The sequence below is a fragment of the Pristis pectinata genome, chromosome 11, assembly GCF_009764475.1.
Source record: "Pristis pectinata isolate sPriPec2 chromosome 11, sPriPec2.1.pri, whole genome shotgun sequence".
NCBI classification, from domain to species: domain Eukaryota; kingdom Metazoa; phylum Chordata; class Chondrichthyes; order Rhinopristiformes; family Pristidae; genus Pristis; species Pristis pectinata.
The window spans coordinates 19,925,581-19,946,262 of NC_067415.1; the positions used below are offsets into that span (position 1 = coordinate 19,925,581).

The 20,682-nt window shown below is 41.6% G+C and overlaps 1 protein-coding gene across 2 annotated transcripts in view; it reads right to left on the minus strand.

The window, feature by feature from the left end:
• The window catches only part of gpr143 (G protein-coupled receptor 143), a 48,267-nt gene extending 37,481 nt beyond the window's left edge, over positions 1-10,786 (minus strand). For both annotated transcript variants that reach the window (XM_052026401.1, XM_052026402.1), the window contains exon 1: positions 10,107-10,786. In XM_052026401.1, the coding sequence (XP_051882361.1) occupies positions 10,107-10,365 (259 nt within the window). In that variant the 5' untranslated portion in view covers positions 10,366-10,786. The remainder of the gene's footprint in view (positions 1-10,106) is intronic.
• Positions 10,787-20,682: the final 9,896 nt, after the last annotated feature.

Genomic DNA, 20,682 nt, shown 5'->3' on the forward strand with positions numbered 1-20,682 from the left:
AGGAACAAGAATGGTTTGGCTGTACTGGGAGAATCAGAGTGGAAATAATGTTCCTCTGTACATTACTGTTTCAAACTATTGTATACACCTGGACTTAAACAAATGGAACAACTGTAAGCAATATTTACTGTTGGCGTGTATGCAAGTTGCCCTCCATGTGTCTGAGTGAGTTCTCACAGATACTGCAAGGTACAGTGGTAGTGTAGCGATTACGTTACCAAAATAGCAATCCAGAAATTGGAGTTCAAATCCCATTATGTCAGTCATGTAATCTAAATCTGCATTAAAATTATGATGGTAATGGTATTGTAAAAACACATCCGCTTCACTCATGTCCTCAGGAGAGGAAATCTTACCTGGTCTGCCCTCTGTGAGACTCTAGGCCCACTAATAGGAATAAGTCTTAAATGCTCTCTGAAATGGCACAGCAAGCCACTTAGTTCAAGGGAAATTAGGGGTAAGCAATAAATGCTGGCTTCTTCAGTGACACCTGAAAAACTAATAAAGTACAGTCTCCTATAACAGTGACCACATTTCAGAAGTAGTTCACTGGCTCCACTTTGGGTCACACCATGCTTAGGAAAGACAGTAAACACCTTCACTTCTTTCTCTCTTCTTGAACTTACAAATGTGACCCCAGAGAAAATGGAGAATGGAAAACAAAAAGAGAAATACTCAGCAGGTCAGGCTGCATCTGTGGGAAGAGAAACAGAGTCATCGTTTCAGGTCGGAGACCCTTCGTCAGAACTAAATAGGAGACAAAAGGTTGTTAAGCTGCAGGGATGGTGGGGGAGGAGGAGGATGTCTCCTACAGGGCAAAACTGAGGTGACCATGGGGATAAGCTGTAAACACTTATCTGGTCAATGAGTGAATGGAAGCGGTTGGAGAGCGAGAACGTAGACAAAAGAATGTGGGAGCTGCTAAATGCAGAGTAGGAGGACAAGCCCAACTGTCCGCCATTCCTAGAGAGAAAAGCAAGGAAAAACAAACTAAGGTAATATTACAGAAGGATGACAGATACAGACTGAGAAATCAAGTTACCTGAAGTTGTAGAATTCAATATCAAGTCTAGAAGGCTGCAATGTGGCCAGATGGAAACGGAGGTGCTTGCATTGGGCCTCACTGTGACGGTGAGAGTGGGATAGAGAATTAAAGTTGCAGGCCACAGGAAACTCAGGGTCACCCCTGCTGACTGAACGTAGGTGTTCCACCAATTGTTGTTTGGTTTCTCCAGTGTAGAGGAGGCCACATTGTGAAGACTGACTGCAGTACACTAGATTGGAAGTGTAAACAACCTTCACATGGTAAGACTGTTTAGGTCAATGGATGGTGGGAAGGGAAGAAGTGAATGGGTAGGTGTTGCATCATCTGTGGTTGCAGGGGGAAGTACTGCAAGTAGGGAGGGGGGTGGGTGGTTGGTGGGAATGGAAAATGTGTAGAATTGGGTCTTTAAAATTATATTTGGTTCATGTGGAGAGGTTATTTGAGTTAATTTAGAGAAGGCCAGGGCCATGAATTTATGCTGACCAAAATCATAGAAAACATTTATTTTCAGAGTACTTAATATATGGATATGCTGCTGGTTCATTCGCTGTGTAGACTCAGTGGAAACAGTTTAAGCGAGGCTGTAAGAGTCCTTGCTTGTGGCAAAATCACAACCAATAGAAAAAAGGTTGTGTATCAGGGAACCTCTTGCTTGAGCACCTTTGATCTGAGATGGGGACATCCTGGAGTCTTTTCTATCCATTTTTTAAAATATATAAATCACTCTCCCGGGAGAGAATGCCTGGGTAGTGATGAGGGCTTGTGCAATTTGCAGCTCACAGCTGGCATCCTGATGTTTTAGAATGGGTCTGACAGACCAACCAGGCTTTAATTTTTGTTCACACTGGTTACCTTTGGTTACAGTCAAAAGAATGAAAGGAGAATAAAGTTAGTTCTCTCTCACTCATTCAGGGGATTTTTTTTTAAAAAACTACCATACCTCCTTTTTGGTTTGCGTTTCTTTCACAAGTGTGTGCAGAAAAGGACGTAACCATGGAAATGGGCTCCTAATCTTAGTTCCTCAAGGAATAATGTAGGAGCTACAACAAAACATTCTCAACTGATAAGTATATTGTTTTATAACTAGCTTTCTTTGAAAATCAAGAAATTGCTGATTCTGGAGATCTGAAGTAGAAACAGAAAAGTAGCACAAACACTCAGTTGGTAGGCAGCATCCCCAGAAGGAGATGCAGTTAATGTTAATATTTCCTCTCAATGATTCTTCATCAGAAGTGAAGGGATCCATTGAAGAGTCTGCAATCCAAAATGTTAACTGCTTCTCTCTTTGTATGACCCACTGAGCATTTCAGCACTTTTCTTTTTAAATCAATTTTTTTTCTTTTCTCTTAACCAATTCTGCCATATCTTACCTTGACAGCCAAGCCTTATCTTTTTTGGGGAGAAAATTATTTTCATTTACCTTCAGAACTGCTGGAAATATTCTATGCCACATACAAGTCATTGTTATTTTCCAAACTGACACTGAATTTTAAACTGAGGTGTGGACTAGTGCACAAGTGAGAAGGCTCTGATGTATTTGAATGTATCTGTCATCAAGAACTCCTCAAAGTACATCAGATTCTTGCCCACTGAGCAATGATCCTGAAGTGAATTTCACTGTAGACTTGATATTAAAAAGTGAAACTAAGTACTTTATTGTTTCACATGTACTTTGCCAGAAGTGAAATGTAATTAATACTGTATAATTCATGTCCCCAAAGAAAGATAAAGAACTTTCAAATATATAGAATCTTCATAAACTCCATGTCTCAACCACATTGTTGCAACATAGGAAACACACAGCCAAATTTGCACACATCAAGATCCTACAATAAGTAATGCAGAAAAGTGACCAGATAATCTCTTTAGGGTTGTTGGTTGTGGGCCAAGTATTGACCATGTTACCATACAGAAATTAAATAAAAACAGAAAATCTTGGAAATGCTAAGCAGGTCAAATGGCATCTGTCGAGAGCAAGAGAGATGATCTTCCAACAAAACTAAGGAGAATCAGGAGCTTTTCGTCAAAAACATGATCATACTTGGGTAACAGAGGGAATTGACAGCCCCAGTATAGCTATTCAGTACCAGACTAGCCTTGGGCTGCACAGTACTCCCCTAATTATCCACTGAAGTGCCAGTTTCTGTGCACAAGTTCAAAGAGTGGGATTTGAACCCACAACCTACTGACTCAGAGGCAAGTGCACTATCTCCCAGCTACAGATTGAAGATCATTGAGGATAAGACCATAACGACGCACATAAATTTCCATTTTCTGCCACAATCATCCTTTGGCTCCTCAGATCCTGAAGTCCTTACAGTGATGTAGAATTAAGGTCAGCTGAGTGCTGAAACCATCAGGATCTGGTTTAAAACTTCCCCCAAACTCAGTTCTTGAATTAGGCTAAGATTCAAACAGTGGAAAGTCCACCTCATGGTCTGATTGACAATACCAGCCTTCTCCTAAGATCCCTAACATTACAGAAGCTAATCCTCAACTAATTAAACTTACTTCACATCATTTCGAGAAACAGCCAACCATATGAGATACAGCAAAAGCTATGACCCCAGGCAACATCCTAGCTGTGGTAGTGAAGACATGCTCCAAAACTAACCTTGCCTCCAGCCAAGATACTCCATTGAGGCTACTAAACCTGAATTTATCTAAAGTTTGCCGTTGTATACCCTGTATACAAAGAGGACAAATCTAATCCTGTTAATTACCATCCTAGTCAATTCTGAGATGGAAGTAATCATTGCCAGAGCTATTGACCAGTACTTGTGCACCAATAATCCAGTCACTGATGCTGAATTTAGATTTCACCAGCACCAGTGGGTTTATTGTGGCCTTGGCCCAAACATGGACAAGAGGGATGAATTCCAGAAGCAAAGTAAGAGAGACTACCCTTGATGTCAAAGCAGCATTTGATCTCAAGTATGACATCAAGGAGCCTTACCTAGAAGAATGGAAGATGGTTGTGGTTGTTGGAGGAAAACCATCCAAGCCCTGGAACATTGCTGCAGGAATTCCTTATGGCAGTTCCCAAGGCCCAACCATCTGCATCAATGACCTTCCTTCCACCACAAGGTCAGAAGTGGAGATGTTCACTGATGGTTGCATGACATGCAACTTCATTCACAATTCCCAGGAAAATGAAGCAGTTCACATCTGCCTATAGAGAGATTCAGACAACGCAGGCTGGGATGATTGAGTGCAAAATAATATTTGTGCCACTAAAGTGCCAGGTAATGAGCATCTCTGACAAGGGACAGTCTATCTACAGCCTAACTATATTCAATGATATTAACACCACCAAGGACTCCATTGCCAACACTCTTGGGAAGCAGGACTCACCACCGATCAGAAACTTAACCAACCACACAAGTACTTTGGCTACAAGAGTGGGTCAGAACCTGGTGTGCTTTGCCAAGTCACTCACCTCCAAGACATTTCAGGAATGTCATGGAATTCTCTCTAATTGCCAGGGTGAGTGCAGCTCTAACAATACTAAAACTGGATGGTGTCTAAGACAGAGTAGCCTGCTTGACTCCACCCACCAGCCTAAATATTCACTGGTGTACTTTGGCTTACAAAATGTGCTGAAATTATTCATCAAGGTGACTCCAACAGCACTTTTCAAACCAATAACCTCTATTCCCAAAGAACAGGGGATTCAGGTTCATAGAAACACCATCACCTGTAGGTTCCCTTCCCAAATGGAAATACAGCTGATGTCCCTTTTTTGTCACAGGGTCTAAACCTAGGAACTCCCTCCACCACTATGAGAGCAGCTTCAATAGAAGAACTGTGGCAGTTCAAGGTGGCAGCTCACCACCACCTTCTCAAGGGCACTTAACGCTGGCCTTGCTTGAAACATGCATCCCATAAGTGAATAAAAACAAAAGAAACAGAAGAGGGAAAAGAACTGGATACATTGGATGCCCAGATGGAGAAAAACCATCTAAGCCCTGGGACATTGCTGTAGTACTGGGAAACTCACTTTCTTTTAACATCTTCTCCGAAAATAAGCCCTTTTCAAAAATAGAACTCCAGTGTTGGGAAATATTAATAAATCTTCAAATGTGACGATGCAGATTGGGAAGACTTACTTTCGTAAATGGCATACCAAAAATAGAAATCATGCCAATGCTTACGAATTATTGGTCGTGTCTTAACTTGGAGCACTGTATACAAGCGTGGACGCAGCGCTTGGAAAGGAGGCCAAATTCTTGGATGTGAAGCTGGCTCAGCAGCATGAAATAGGCATATAGGTGTGAAGACTTCACTAATGTCTCCACACAATTCAAGTTGCAGTTCTTTTCTTTAAGGGTGGTCAAGGTTAATAGCAGATCCATGAGGACTCGTACAAAATTATGAGGACTCTTGACAAATCAAGCAGGGAGAAAAAATTCTGACAATCAGTAACTAGAGGTTGTGGTTTTAAAATATTTGGCATAAGGATTAGTTCAGTCAAGTTTATTGTCATGTGCACAAGTACAGTGAGGTACAGGTACAATGAAAAACTTGTTTGCAGCAGCATCACAGGCATGTAGGTTCAGACAACACACAGAATATAAATTATACAAGGCAGTGAAGTGAGAGAAACTAGAAAGAAAAGTGACAAGAAAGTTATTTGCAGAGAAGCGATTAAGTCCCAGATTGAATGGCTTGTGAAGTGGAATCAGATTCCACTGGTTGTAAGATGATGCAGCGAGAAATAAATGGGACATTGAATCAGCATAGGTATAACACCCTCCTTCGAACATTACAGCACAGTACAGGCCCTTCAGCCACAATGTTGTGCCGACATTTTATCCTGCTCCAATATCTATCTAACCCTTCCCTCCCACATAGTCCTCCATTTCTCTACCATTCATGTGGCTATCTAAGAGTCTCTTAGATGTCCCTAATGCATCTGCCCCCACAACGTCTGCCGACAATGTGTTCCACACACCCACCACTGTGTAAAAAAAAAACTTACCTCTGACATCCCCCTTATACCTTCCTCCAATCACCTTCAAAGTATGCCCCTTCGTGTTAGCTGTCGGGAAAATTTTATGATTTTGATATCAAACCTACAGTACAGATGAAGTTAACTCCCAAAATTGGAAGGCAATCACCCTGGGATCTTCTGCAATGCTGGGAAAGCCTTTGTTTTATTCACCAAAAATGCACAATAATTTCCACCATTGTTAATACTGCAGTAAAACATACATTTGACCAGAAGTTAGAAGGTATGGAAGAAGGTGAAAGCTCAGCTGGGAAGCATTCTGTAGTGGAGTAACTCAACACTACTTTCAAAATCATTTCTACCTGAGTGTTCTAGGTAAAGAACTCTGTTCTTACTCTGAAAACCATTAAGCAGCAACCTATACTTCATAGTTCCAATCATGATTTAGACTAGTTCTTCAGTAATATCTTTATATACATTAAGCCAAATTGCACCTCTAATGTAGCTGCATCATTCAACTATGTGTTATTCCATCTATTGTGGATATTTGCAGGTCATGTCAATTGAGACTTATTTGGGTTTCAGGACAGTATGCAAATATACTCCCAAGGTGTGCGAGGTTGGGAATTTCAGGATTTTGTGCTGATGATAGATTGATAACATGTCCAAGGCAGAATGGTATGAAAGATAGCAATGATGGGTTTATCATGAGTTTGATACTGTAGTCCTAGGCAGTAGACATTCAGAAGGTGCTTTGAGTGAGCCTTCGTAAATTGCTGCGGGACATATTGTAGATGGACAATGCTGTAGCCATGGAATGCTGGAGGTGGAACAAGAATTAGGGCAAATGTTGGTTACTCCAATATAGTAACATGGCAAGTGGCTGCGTTTGTTCATTTTTGAAATATGGTTCAGAAGAAGTGGGATACTTGAAAATAGTGTGCATTGGTGTTTTTAAAAGGCTGTTCATCTATAACATCCTCCATTTACTGAAGTGACCACGAATCTTTGCATCAATCTGTCAGAGTGGTTCATCACTGGCTGCCCGATGTAGTTAGGGTAAGTGGATATATAATAATCATTGTGTTTCCTGAGTTACTGACTAAATTTGATAATGCTGAATGTGCTCCTGTTGACAGGTTTCACATAAGCTCCTGCCTCTTGCCGCCCAGCTCCTGTCTCAAACATTAATCAACCAAAATGTCCACACTCAAAGTACATCCATTACTCAATTAAATGAATCAGACTTGTCAATCAAACACTGTTCTCCATTTCCAGTATTTCTATAACCAATGAACAGTTAAGTTCAAACAAAATAACAAGAAACAGTTATTTAATGCCATGATTTTTTAAAATTTATTTTGGGATGTGGGTGTTGAACACAAGCATTTACTGTCCAGCATACTCACCTTAAAAGAACTACTTTATGCAACTTTCTTGAATTGCAATACCTTCTGTATTGAAGGTAATTCCACACTGCTCTTCAGTGAGGGCACCTTGGATTCTGACAAATAATAATGATGTATTTCCAAGTCATGATCCATGACTTGAAGAACTTTCAGACCTGGGGTTGGGAAGTCCTCATCCCTCTCTCCCACAATCCCTGTACTCGCTGCCCTTCACTGGTTCTGCTAAGCAATGACCAGGCTGCAAAAAATGCTCTGCTTTGCTTTCAACTCTTACAATTGTGTTATCTTTCTCTATCTCTAATTATCAACAGGCTAACAATCCCACATGATATCTGCAGTCTTTTAATTCTGATCTGTTAAACATCTTCCAATTTAATCATTCCACTACTGGCAGCTGTGCTCTAGAATTCCCTTCCTGCCCCTCTGCCATTTTACCTTTTTCTTCTTCCTCCTGTCTCCTTGACCAAGGGTTTGGTTATTTACCATAACCCCTCCTCATGTGGTTAAGTATGAAAATTTGTTTGCTTTTACTCCTGCAAGGAATCTTGCGTGTATACGTTGCAGCAAAACATATCCATACCATGTTGTTGTGGTTGTTATCTTACCAGATGTGAGTGTAACAGATGGATTGATGAGTAAAGGGTTAAGTAGGCTGTTCCCTCTTGTTGCTTCTCTCACCAAGTGCACACCCATGCTTCATTAGTTTCTGGTACTGTTCTCTCATTTTGGGCACAAGTTCAGAAATATTAGTGAGAAAGAATCAATATGGTTCAATATGGTCCACTGCCTGAACATACAAATTAGGAGACACTCAGCCCCTCAAACCTGGTCTGCAATTTAATGAGATCTTGGCTGCTCTGTTGTAAACTTAGCTCAGCATTTCCATCTACTCGCAGAATAACCTTTCACCCTTTACTTATTGAAAGACTGCTTCCATCAACATTTGAGGAAGAGGGTTCCAAAGACTCATGACAATCCAAAAGGAAAAAAAATTACACCATCTCTCCCTTAGTTTTAAACAATTATAAATTCTCTTCACATCCCCACACCACCCCCTCCCACCCATCAAAATTCCTTAGGATCTTATGTTTCAAGGCTGGTTGATCCATCTGTTTTTAATTGTTATTTTTGCTTGATACAACTTGTAACTTGCTAGGTGATTGCAAATATCAGCTGGACATCATAGACCAGGCAAGAATCAAAGATTTCCTTTTGTCAAAGGTTAGGGAATCAGATGAGTTTTATGCAAATCTGGAAATCCTTTGGTCATCATTACTAATGATAGTTTATTGTTAGATTTACTTAATTCATTAAGTGAATTTAAATCCCAATTGCCATGGTGTGATCTGAACTCATGACTCCTTAATCCAGGCTTCTAGATTGCTGACAATGGTTTCATATCCACAGCAAGGGCGATCTCAGCAATATGTTGGAGATACATCTTCAATTCCTGGGATTGGCCCAACGTGATAGAGTCAGAGAGGTACAGCATGGAAACAGGCCCTTTGGCCCACCAAGTCCACACCAAACATCAACTACCCATTGTACAGTAATCCCATTTTATTTTTACTCCCCACATTCTCTTCAACTTCCCCCAGATTCTACCACTCACCTCCATTCTAGGGCCAATTAACCTATCTTGGGAGAAAACCAGAGCACCCGAAGGAAGCCTATGCAGTCACAGGGAGAACATGCAAACTCCACACAGACAGAACCAAAGGTCAGGATTGAACCCACGTCTCTGGCACTGTGAGGTATCTACTCACTGTGCTGTCCAATGGATAAGATTTAGCAGCCCCATTCCATGTAACCTCCAAAGCTACTCACCTTAAAAGTCTAGAGAGCTGCCTTACACTTGGAATTTGTGGAATGTGATGATTGTTTACTGATGCAGTTATGACTCAGAGTTGAGAGTGTTGCAGGAGAATGAAGCAGACAGTCAAGGTTTGGTCTTTTGGGATGTGGGTGTTGAACACTAGCATTTACTGCCCAGCATACTCTCCTTAAGTACTACTTTATGCAACTTTCTTGAATTGCAACAGTCTGCATTGAAGGTAATTCCACACTGCTCTTTGGTGGATGCACCTCGGATTCTGAACAATAATAATGATGTATTTCCAAGTCATGATCCCTGACTTGAAGAACTTTCAGATAGAGACCTTGGGAGAGGTTGATGGGAATACTCTTATTTGACCATTCCGGTGGTTTTCTCTGGGCCAGGTGAATGAAGAATGTTTACTCAGTCCCACAAACCCCTCCCCTCCATCTTCCCCACAGCACCACCCATCTACCACTCAGCCAGCACCAACTTGATCTGCTGGGTGGCCTTGGATTCCATGGAAATCCTTGCTCTCAGCAGGAGACAACAAACCCCAATGAGATCCAGCAGTTAAAAGGGGTTCGCACCAACCCACTGCTAGCATTTCACTCCCACATGCAGGAACCTTAACATCAGCCCCCAACTCTCCAGGGATGCCAAGAGTTTGAAGAACTTCTGGCGGCAGATGTGCACAAACCAAAATATCTTATTTAACCCAGTTTATTACAAGCACAGGTTGGGAGGACTCGCGATAGGGGCATGACTAAACAAGCAGTGTTGATTTAGAAGCCAGAATAAACTACTGAAGACGTCAGGCGGAATATCTTACGCAACTTAAAAACTTTGATCCAAAGTAAATGTGGAAGTGGAGAGCCACCTTACCTATACAGCCTAAGATGTCACAGATACTAATGATGAGGAGGATTCGAGAGGATGCTGAAGGCTTCTGCTGCGGGTACTGGCTGAACCCGCGGTAACCGAGCCTCCGTTTTGGCAGGACCTGAATGAGTGTACCAGTCAGACTCAGACTGGCGCTGGCAATGCAGATGCCGTTGAAGAAGACAGACTGAAACCCGAGGACAAAATCTGTGGCCGGGTCCCGATTGGGACAGCAGAAGGTTTCCAAGCGTGGAGAAGCCATGGGAAGAGACACAGTGAGAGCGAGAAGGATCTTGAACCGCCTCTCTCCTGGATCACGGGATAAACATCATGTGCACTCACTCAAGTCTCATCACCGTTTCACTCGCCCGGATGCCTTCTTTATTCATTGACTGCAAGAACCATTGGATCCCTTAACAACCCGGAATTCGCGAGACGCTTGGTAATACCAGAATCCAGGAAAGAGTCATCCGCTACTATAATCACGCGTAAATTCTCATGATAAACTTGTTCAGCCCCAGGGCAAGAGACGGGTGTGATCTCAATGGTCGGCCACTCCTGGAGAAGGGAGATGAGGCGGAGTTCCACATTGCTTTATATAATGATTTTAATGAATGAAATGCTTGCTAGAACAATAAATAGAAACTTTACGCAGCTGGAGCCTTTAAAGAGTTACGAAGGTGGTTGTGTATTTTGCCCCGTTTCATATACTGCATTGTCAAAGCTCGCTTTTTGATGTTAAGTACCTTCAAATCAATCCGACAAACTAAGAAATCTTTAGTTCTGGAAATAGTGAATAATTTGAATGAGGAATGTATTATGTAATCATCTTTTTAAAGATAAATGACCTGTACTCGCAAAAGTGGAGAGGGGATTTTTGAACGATGGAACGCCTCAAACTTTTGAACAAGCGATTACAATGTGAGCATTATGTACCCTCCCCAAGCTGAAGGTTACCCAAGGCCTCGAGTGTAATCATAATCACAAGTTTATTAAGTGAATATGTTAACTACAGTTTGCAAGAGATATTTGAGAAGCCGTGGAATGGGGTCACTTTTTAAGTTTATTACCTCAGGGGTAGAACTATCCTCTGAGCTACGTTAATTTAAGAGGAAAACTTTCCGGCCATCGTTTGTGCCAAGCTTCGTGCTTGCTTCACAGAACTTGTGACTGGAAATATTGGCGCTGAATCTTTTCATTAGTGGCAATGATCCAGTTACAGATTATAGTTCGCTGGATGGGAACCAACAGCGCTGGAGAACGGTGCCTCAGAAATGACAGAAACAGGATTTTCTCGTTAGAATGGGACAGTGCAATGTAAGTCTCTTACACGGCATGGATTAGATATCGCACGGGCAATAATTAGGCGGGTTCTCATTACCTCCCAGCAGTCTGTAGAGGTGCAAGTTCGATTATGCTCACATAATGAAAACGTAGGTGAGTGTGGGTAACTGTGCACAACCTGGAGATGAGTTTCCTGGCTTTTTCCTTCTACTATTCCGGAACATTAAGATCCTCTAAATCCCCTGTACTAACTCGCCCCAAAGTTCACCCATTGCCCCCGAACTTAGTGACCTTTATTGACGCCGGGCTAGGCAACATTTCGGTATTAAAATTAGTCATCAAATCCTACAGCACAGAAACAGACATTCCAGCCCACTATGTCCATACTGACCATCAAGTATTTATCTCCAGTGAACCCATTTACCAGCACTTTCTGCCCTGGTCATTCGAGGATTCAGAGCTATACAGCATGGAAAACAGGCCCTTCAGCCCAACTCCTCCATGCTGATCGTTGCCTAACTGAGCTGGCCCCATTTGGCCCATATCCTTCTAAACCTTTACTATCCATGTATCTGTCCAAATGTCATTTAAATGCCATAATTGTACCCTCCTCTGCCACTTCCCCGGCAGCTCCTTGCATATACACACCACCCTCTGTGTGAAGAAGTTGCCCTTCAGGTCCCTTTAGAAATCTTTCCCTTCTCACCTTAAACCTATGCCCTCTGGTTTTGGACTCCATTACCCTGGGGAACAGACTGTGGTTATTCACCTTACCTATGCCCCTCATGATTTTAAAGACTTTAAGGTCACCCCTCAGCCTCCAGGAAACAAAGTCTTAGCCTTCCCAGCCTCTCCTGATAACTCACACCCTCTGTCTCAGTAACATCCTCATAAATCTTTTTTGCATCCTTTCCAGTTTAATGACATCCTTCTGATAGCAAGATGACTAGAACTGTATGCAGCACTCCAGATATGGCCTTAGTAATGTCTTGTACAGCTCTAACATCCAGATACCTCTTAAATGTTGCAGAGTTTTTGCCTCCACCACCCAGTCAGGCAGTGTGTCCAGATTCCAACCACCCTCTGGGTGAAAAAATTCTTCCTCCAGTCCCTTTTAAACCTCTTACTTAAACCTATGCCCTCTGGTTTTACACACAAAATGCTGGTATTGGTAGTGGTTTATTATTGTCACTTGTACCGAGGTACAGTGAAAAGCTTGTCTTACAAACTGATCGTACAGGTCAATTCATTACACAGTGCAGTTACATTGAGTTAGTATAGAGTGCATTGATGTAGTACAGGTAAAAACAGTAACAGTACAGAGTAAAGTGTCACAGCTACAGAGAAAGTGCAGTGCAATAAGGTGCAAGGTCACAACAAGGTAGATCGTGAGGTCAGAGTCCATCTCATCGTATAAGGGAACCGTTCAATAATCTTATCACAGTGGGGTAGAAGCTGTCCTTAAGTCTGGTGGTACGTGCCCTCAGGATCCTGTATCTTCTACCCGATGGAAGAGGAGAGAAGAGAGGATGTCCCGGGTGGGTGGGGTCTTTGATTATGCTGGCTGCTTCACCAAGACAATGAGAGGTAAAGACAGAGTCCAAGGAGGGGAGGCTGGTGTCTGTGATGAGCTGGGCTGTGACCACAACTCTCTGCAGTTTCTTGCGGTCCTGGGCAGAGCAGTTGCCATCCCAAGCTGTGATACATCCAGATAGGATGCTTTCTATGGTGCATCTGTAAAAGTTGGTGAGAGTCAAAGGGGACAAACCAAATTTGGAGGAACTCAACATCTATATAGGGAAACGGACAGTCGAAATTTTAGGTCAAGACCTTTCATCAGGACTGGAAAGAATAAGGGGAGATGCAGTATAAAAAGGTGAGGTGAAGGGGTGGAGCAAGAGCTGGTGGGTGATGAGTGGATCCAGGTAAGGGGGGGTGATAGGCAGGTGAGGGGGGGGAGCGCGGGAATGATGTAAGAAGCTGGGAGGTGATACTTGGAAGTGACACAGGACAGAAGAAGATGGAATCTGATAGGAGAGGACAGTGGAGCCTGGAATGAAGGGAAGGAGGTGCGGAGAGGAACCAGAGGAAGGAATGTGTGGGTGATAACGCAAGTTAGAGAAATCGATGCATTTTAATTCCATTTCCCATTCCAACACCGATATGTCTGTCCACAGCCTCCTCTACTACCAAGTTGAGGCTAGACGCAGACTAGAGGAACAGCAACTCATATTCCGCTTTGGTAGTCTCCAACCTGATGGCATGAACATGATTTCTCTAACTGCTTGTAACCACTCCCCCCCCATCCCCCATTTTTCCCTTATCCCCCCAGCCCCAACACCCCTTCCTCTTCCCCCCCCCCCCCCCCCGCTTGGTCTGCTCATCACCCACACAATCCTCTCTCTGCTTCCCCTCCTCACCTCCTTTCCTTTGTTCCATGGTCCACTGACCTCTCCTATCAGATTCCATCTTCTTCAGCCTTTTGTCACTTCCACCTATCACCTCCCAGCTTCTTACATCATTCCCACTCTCCCTCCCTATCATCCCCCCCCCCTTCACCTGGATCCACCTATCACCCGCCAGCTCTCGCTCCACCCCTTCCCCCCACCTTTTTATACTGGCTATCTCCCCTCTTTCTTTCCAGTCCTGATGAAGGGCCTCGACCTGAAAGGTTAACTGTCCGTTTCCCTCCACAGATGCTGCCTGACCTGCTGAGTTCCTCCAGCACTTTGTGTGTTGCTCCAGGTTTCCAGCATCTGCAGTCTCTCTTGTGTGGCAGAAATTTCTTAAAATATGAATGTAGCCAATAATATAAAAGAGGATACCAAAACTTTTTTTCAGAGATACAAAAAATAAAAGACAGGCAAGCGTGGACATTGGACCACTGGAAAATTATACTAGAGAAGTAGTAATGGGGAATAAAGAAATGGCGGATGAACTGAATAAGTATTTTGTGTCAGTCTTCACTGTGGAAGACATCAGCAACATGCCAGAAATTCAAGAGAGTCAGGGGGCAGAAGTGAGCGTAGTTGCTATTACTAAGGAGAAGGTGCTTGGGAAGCTGAAAGGTCTCAAGGTGGATATGTCATCTAGACCAGACGGACTACACCCCAGGGTTCTGAGAGAGGTAGCTGAAGTGATTGTGGAGGCATTAGTAGTGATCTTTCAAGAATCACTAGATTCAGGAATGGTTCTGGTGGACTGGAAAATTGCAAATGTGACTCCACTCTTTGAGGGAGGGAGGCAAAAGACAGGAAATTATAGGCCAGTTAGCCTGACTGCAGTGGTTGGTAAGAAGTTAGAGTCCATTATTAAGGATAAGGTTTCAGAGTACTTGGAAGCACATGATAAAATAGGCCAAAGTCAGTATGGTTTCCTTAAGGGAAGATCTTACCTGACAAATCTGTTGGAATTCTTTGAGGAAGTAACAGGCAGGAGAGACAAAGGAGAGTCAATGGATGTTGCTTACTTGGATTTTCAGAAGGCCTTTGACAAGGTGCTGCACATGAGGCTGCTAAACAAGATGGGAGCCCATAGTATTACAGGAAAGGTACTAGCCTGGATAGAAGATTGGCTGACTGGCAGAAAGCAAAGAGTGGGAATAAAGAGGGCCTTTTCTCGTTTGCTGCCACTGACTAGTGGTGTTCTGCAGGGGTTGGTGTTGGGTCCACTACTTTTCACATTATGTGTTAATGATCTAGATGATGGAATTGATGACTTTGTGGTCAAATTTACGGATGATACAAAGATAGGTAGAGGATCAGGTAGTGTTGAGGAAGCAGGGAGTCTGCAGAAGGACTTGGACAGGTTGGGAGAATGGGCAAAGAAGTTGCAGATGGAATACAGCATAGGGAAGTGTGTGGTCATGCACTTTGGTAGAAGGAATAAAGACATAGACTATTTTCTAAATGGGGAACAAATTCAGAAATCGGAGGTGCAAAAGGACTTGGGAGTCCTAGTGTAGGATTCTGCTTCTTGTTGACAGGACCTACTTGAGCAACTTTCTACATTGTTGAGTAGATGCCAGTGTTGTAGCTATATTGGAACACCTTGGCCGAGGGCAAGTTACTACTACTTCAGTACTACTGCCAGAATGTTGTCAGGGCCTATTGCCTCTGTTGTATCCAATGCCTTTAATTGCTTCTTATTATCAAATTGGCTGAAGCGAGGCCTCTATCATGCTGGGGACCACTGGAGCAGGCAGAGTTGGATCGTCCATTTGGCACTTCTAGCTGAAGCTTCTCTTTTACACAGATGTGCTGGGTTCCCCCATCATTCAGAATGGGGACATGTGTGGATATTCCCAGTAAAATCATTTAGCATCGGCACTTAAACCTGAACTTTATCCTGGAGCCGACAGATTGATTCATGGATACAGTAAGTACCAGGTCAGGGCAAAATAAGGCTGCTGTTGCCAGACCAATAGATGCAGTATATATTCATCCTTATGGAGTGTTGTTATCTGATAAAACATACAATGTACTGCTGACACTGTCAACCATTGAATTAGAGCTGGGGTAGTGTATATGACTGACAACAGTGAATATGTTGTACAGTCAGTGAACAGTCCATTTAAACAACAGTGGAAACAAACTTCAGCAACTTCTAGCAAAAAGCAAGATAATTTCTTCATGAAAATGCAGTGAGTGAAGAAAAGTTACAAATAATGTCCAAAAATCAATCCAGTCACTTACAACAGTGTGGTCACCAAGCGTGGTTGATGGGGGATTTACTCAGTCATCTCCACTTATAATTCCATTCAACTGTCCTTGCCTCCCCTCAGTTGCTGGGACTCCTCATGCCCAACCTAGACAGAAAGTGTAAAATATAAAATGGCAGTAAAGTTTGAGGAGCACACCCTCATTACAATATTTAAATTTGGCACCCTTTCCGAAGAGCAAGTTAATCATGCACTCTCCAGAATGGAGGAGAGGGAGGGGTTTCAGGTTTCTAATTTTATTTGAACCTCTTTCTCTTCCCTCTTGTAGTCTATTTCTGGGGAAATTAAAATCCATCCCCACCGCCCCCCACCCCCCAATGACTCTTGAGAATACAGCGGAAATGGAAAATTAACAATACTGTGTTAGGTATTTGGACTTCTCCACAGTGTACAGGTTTTCCTCTATTTACAGATGTTGAACATGCAAATTTCCACTGTAGTATGATTGACTCTTCAGGAAACATGTCCTTGAATTACAAATCCATTTTTTGCTGTAATGAATAGTATGTCCCTCTCCTCGTTAGAATACTCTGTACTCATAATGCTGTTCAATTCCCCTAAAAGAACTTTTACAGGGATGCAACCCTTTCATAAATTGATGGATACTTGTACTTTACAGCATATTGTTAATTGAATTGCATATACTAGTAAAATGGTGGATGATTCTAGCTCACTGATGTATGAGTCAAATACTACTTTCTGAAAACAATTTTTTTATAAGATAAAACTTTTTTCCAGGTATTGAATTTTATTATTTCCAGATCAAAAAGTTTGAAAAATATTACAATTTGTGTTATTGATGGGGATAATGCAAAATATAGACTAGTTTGCCTATTGGACTCTCGGGAAACCTGTGGTGAATTTAGAAATCTTTCTCCAAACAATCATTCTTGCCCATGTAGAAAACAAATGTAGAAGATAAGCATGCTATTCTCATATTTCCTTTTGATATAGGAAGAGGCCATTCAACCCATCAAATCTATGCTGGCTCTCAGAGAAATCCCTTTTGCCCTACTTATTTTCCCGCAACCTAATTTCTCTCACACAGTCCTGATTCTCCCACTAGTGAACTACACAGGGGCAATTTACAGTGGCCAATTAACCTGAAAACCAGCATATTTCTGGGATGTTGGAGGAAACTGGAGCACCCAGGGGAAACCCACATGATCACAAAGAATCGGAGGTCAGAATCCTACCCAGGCTGCTGGAGCTGGAAAGCAGCTGTACTACCTGCAGCACCACCGTGCTACCCTGGATGTTCATAGAGTCATCGAGTTGTACAGCATAGAAACAGGCCCCTTGGCCCACCACGTCCAAACCAACCTTTTTGCCTATCTACACTAATCCCGTTTGCCTGCATTAGGACCATATCCTTCTATGCTTTGTCTTTTTGTCTAAATCTAAACTTAGTAATTGTATCTGATTCCATCGCCTCGTCTGGCTGCATATTCCGGATATCAACCACTCTCTGTGCAAAAAATATTATCTCTAAGATTCCCTTTAAACCTTCTACCTCTCACCTTAAAACTATGCTTTTTTATAGATACGCCTACCATGGGAAAAAAGATTTTAACTGTCTACCCTATCTATGCCTCTCATAATCTTATACTACTATCAGGTTACCCCTCAGACTCCCCTGCTTCTGGAAAACAGCCTATCCAATCTCTCCCTTTAATGAAATTCCTCCAATCCAGGTAACATCCTGGTGAATCTTCTCTGTACTCTCCCCAATGTAATCACATCTTTCCTCTAGAGCAGTGACCAGAATTGTGTACAACACTCGAAATGTGACTTAACCAGTGTTTTGTAAAGTTGCAACATATTATCCCAACTCTTTTGTTCTGTGCCCCACCCTATGAAGGCGAACGCACCATATGCCTTCTTCACCATCTTCTTCACCTGCTTGGACTAACTGGTTAGAATGGTTATAATAAAAGATATTAGAGCAGGAATAGGCTACGTGGCTTTTCAAATCTGCACTGCCATTCAGCAAGTTCACAGCTGATCCCCATACTCCTTGATTCCAAAAACCTTATCATTCTTAACCTTGAACATACTCATCAATATTGCCCACTATGGTAGAAAATTCCACCAAAGATTCATAACCACCTTCCAAAGGAATTCTCCTAAACTTATTTAAATGATTCTGTATCATTCAGGGTTGAGTGTGTTGTTCAAAGGCAGGTTTATTACAATAACTGGAGACAGAAGAGATTGCAGATGTTGTAATCTGGAGCAAAAAAAAAACTGCTGGAGGAACTCAGCAGGTCGAGCAGCATCTGTAGGAGGAAAGGAATTGTCAACATTTTGGGTCAAGACCTGCATCAGGAGTTATGCAAGTTGCTGAAGCAGGGTCTTGACCCGAGACATCGACAATTCCTTACCCACCCTCCACCGGATACTGCTTCACCCACTGAGTTCCTCCAGCAGTTTTATTACAATAAGTGTCTGGTTACACAATAGTTTCAAATAACCTGGGGGTCAAGCTTGGTCTATGTTGGATTTCTGATTTCTTCACATCTTCTACAAGGGCTATCTGTTCTCATAAATTTTACAAAAGTCCAAAATCCTTCCCCTTAGATATTAGTCATATCATTTGCTGATGAATATATATCCCAACATGAGCTTTCACTTGGCCACCCCTCCAGACCTTGACATAATGATCATTTTGATGGCTTGACTGCTAATCAGTTCAAGCTGATATTTGCTACCTAGTTTTACAAAGGACACAATGTTTTGTGTAGTTTAATCCCACACTATGACATTTCTGACCACCTTATATCACATAGAGCTTGTAAGACAAATAAATATTAGTGGTCTACATTAACTTCTAACTGACAAGAGTCAGCAAGGCAAAAAGCCAAATTGCAACATTAATTACACTTAATTCATAGTCTTGATCGGGGAAACCACAAACCCATTGATGTGTGAAATGGAAATGACAAACTGAATGATCAAGTTCCAGATTTAAAAAAAACAAGGTAATATTTCACTTCACAAAGAATTCAATATTTTATTGCATTTAACCAGTACAACATATGATTTCTGGCAACATTTTACATTTACTCTTCAATGGTACATGTAAATTCTCCGCACGTTTGCAAACCATGTCCCCACAATTGTTTCTTTGTGCATTGTGCTGGTATAACCAACAATCAATTGCAAGGACTAAAATTACGGCATCAGTAGAATCCAGAGAAGGTTTTATTTACTTTTACACTGAACCTGACCATCGTGTATAAGATCATTCTATCACTACAATAGGGATGTTACAAAAAGCATACCTTAAATCTGAAACATTGAAACACAACATCAGCTTTCAACAATGATTACAGATGTAATGTGACCATTGCATTCCCTTGAATTGTTAAGTTTGTAAAATTTTTGGCAATGTATAATTTGGAGTACCCAACACTGAAAAAGAAATCTAAAACTATTCCATGAAATAACCTCAATTTGAATAAAGTTGATAGTACCTTACTGAGTTGTATATTTTTTCATTGTGTCTACTCTTTGAACAGCTACTCAAAAAGTAGAGAAAAAAATATACTGACTTTGCATTATTACACTGCAATGATTATAGAGTAAGATTATTTCAAGCTTGAATCATCTCATGAAAGATCTTACAATTAAAGTAGATTGCGTGCTCCTGTGACTTCTTGATACAATTTTAGAAACAGATATTTTTATTGGTTTACAATGCTAAAATATGTAACATGTAGAATTAAAAATATGTCAACATACATGCAGAATCTGTATCTTGATCTTATGACATGCCTGGCATGCACTAAAACATCTATTAAAATGACATGAATTTCAACTTTCTTTTTACTGTGATAGTTGTTACACCTCATAAAATGACACAGCATAAGAATACTGAAACCAGAAACAACCACAATCCTCACCAACATGGATAAAATGGGAGATAATCATATCAAAATTCTATCATTGTAAATAGCAGTCAACATGTGATCAAAATGCATGCAAAACTTTAGAGGAAGTAGCGCACATAACTTTCTACATTGTGCAACATGAGCATTAGAAAATAACTGTCACCAGTGTCCCTCTCACCTTTAGTAACATCACCCTGTCCTCAACAGTCAATATCTTAGAATCGTCACTAAGAACTTAACTATACTGATCATACAGAATTGTTTGATGTACATCGCCTTTTACATAAGCATGTCTCTGTGCCTTTCCCTACTTCAGCAAAGACAAAAAAATGTAGTGGAGGAAAAGATAGTTTCAACTTTTTGATTATTAATTTGTGATGTTGTGCATAAATCAATGTACTTGTGAAGGGGAGGGTCTGGGAGCAAAGTCATGAACCAGAGCTAGAATTTGAAGCACAACACTGGAGACTAGTGAATGGAGCAGCAGTGAAGAAAATTATAGCAGCAAATGTTTGCGTTAAAGTTCTTAAGTTTAAAGGAACTGTTCGGACTGTCAAAAATACATCATTCTTAATGAACAGGTAGTGAAGTATAATGACTGTTGATTTGAAGACAATTATTACACACAGCACTAACTGCAACTGAGATAATGCCCAATTGCTCTATCTACTCACTCATCTTT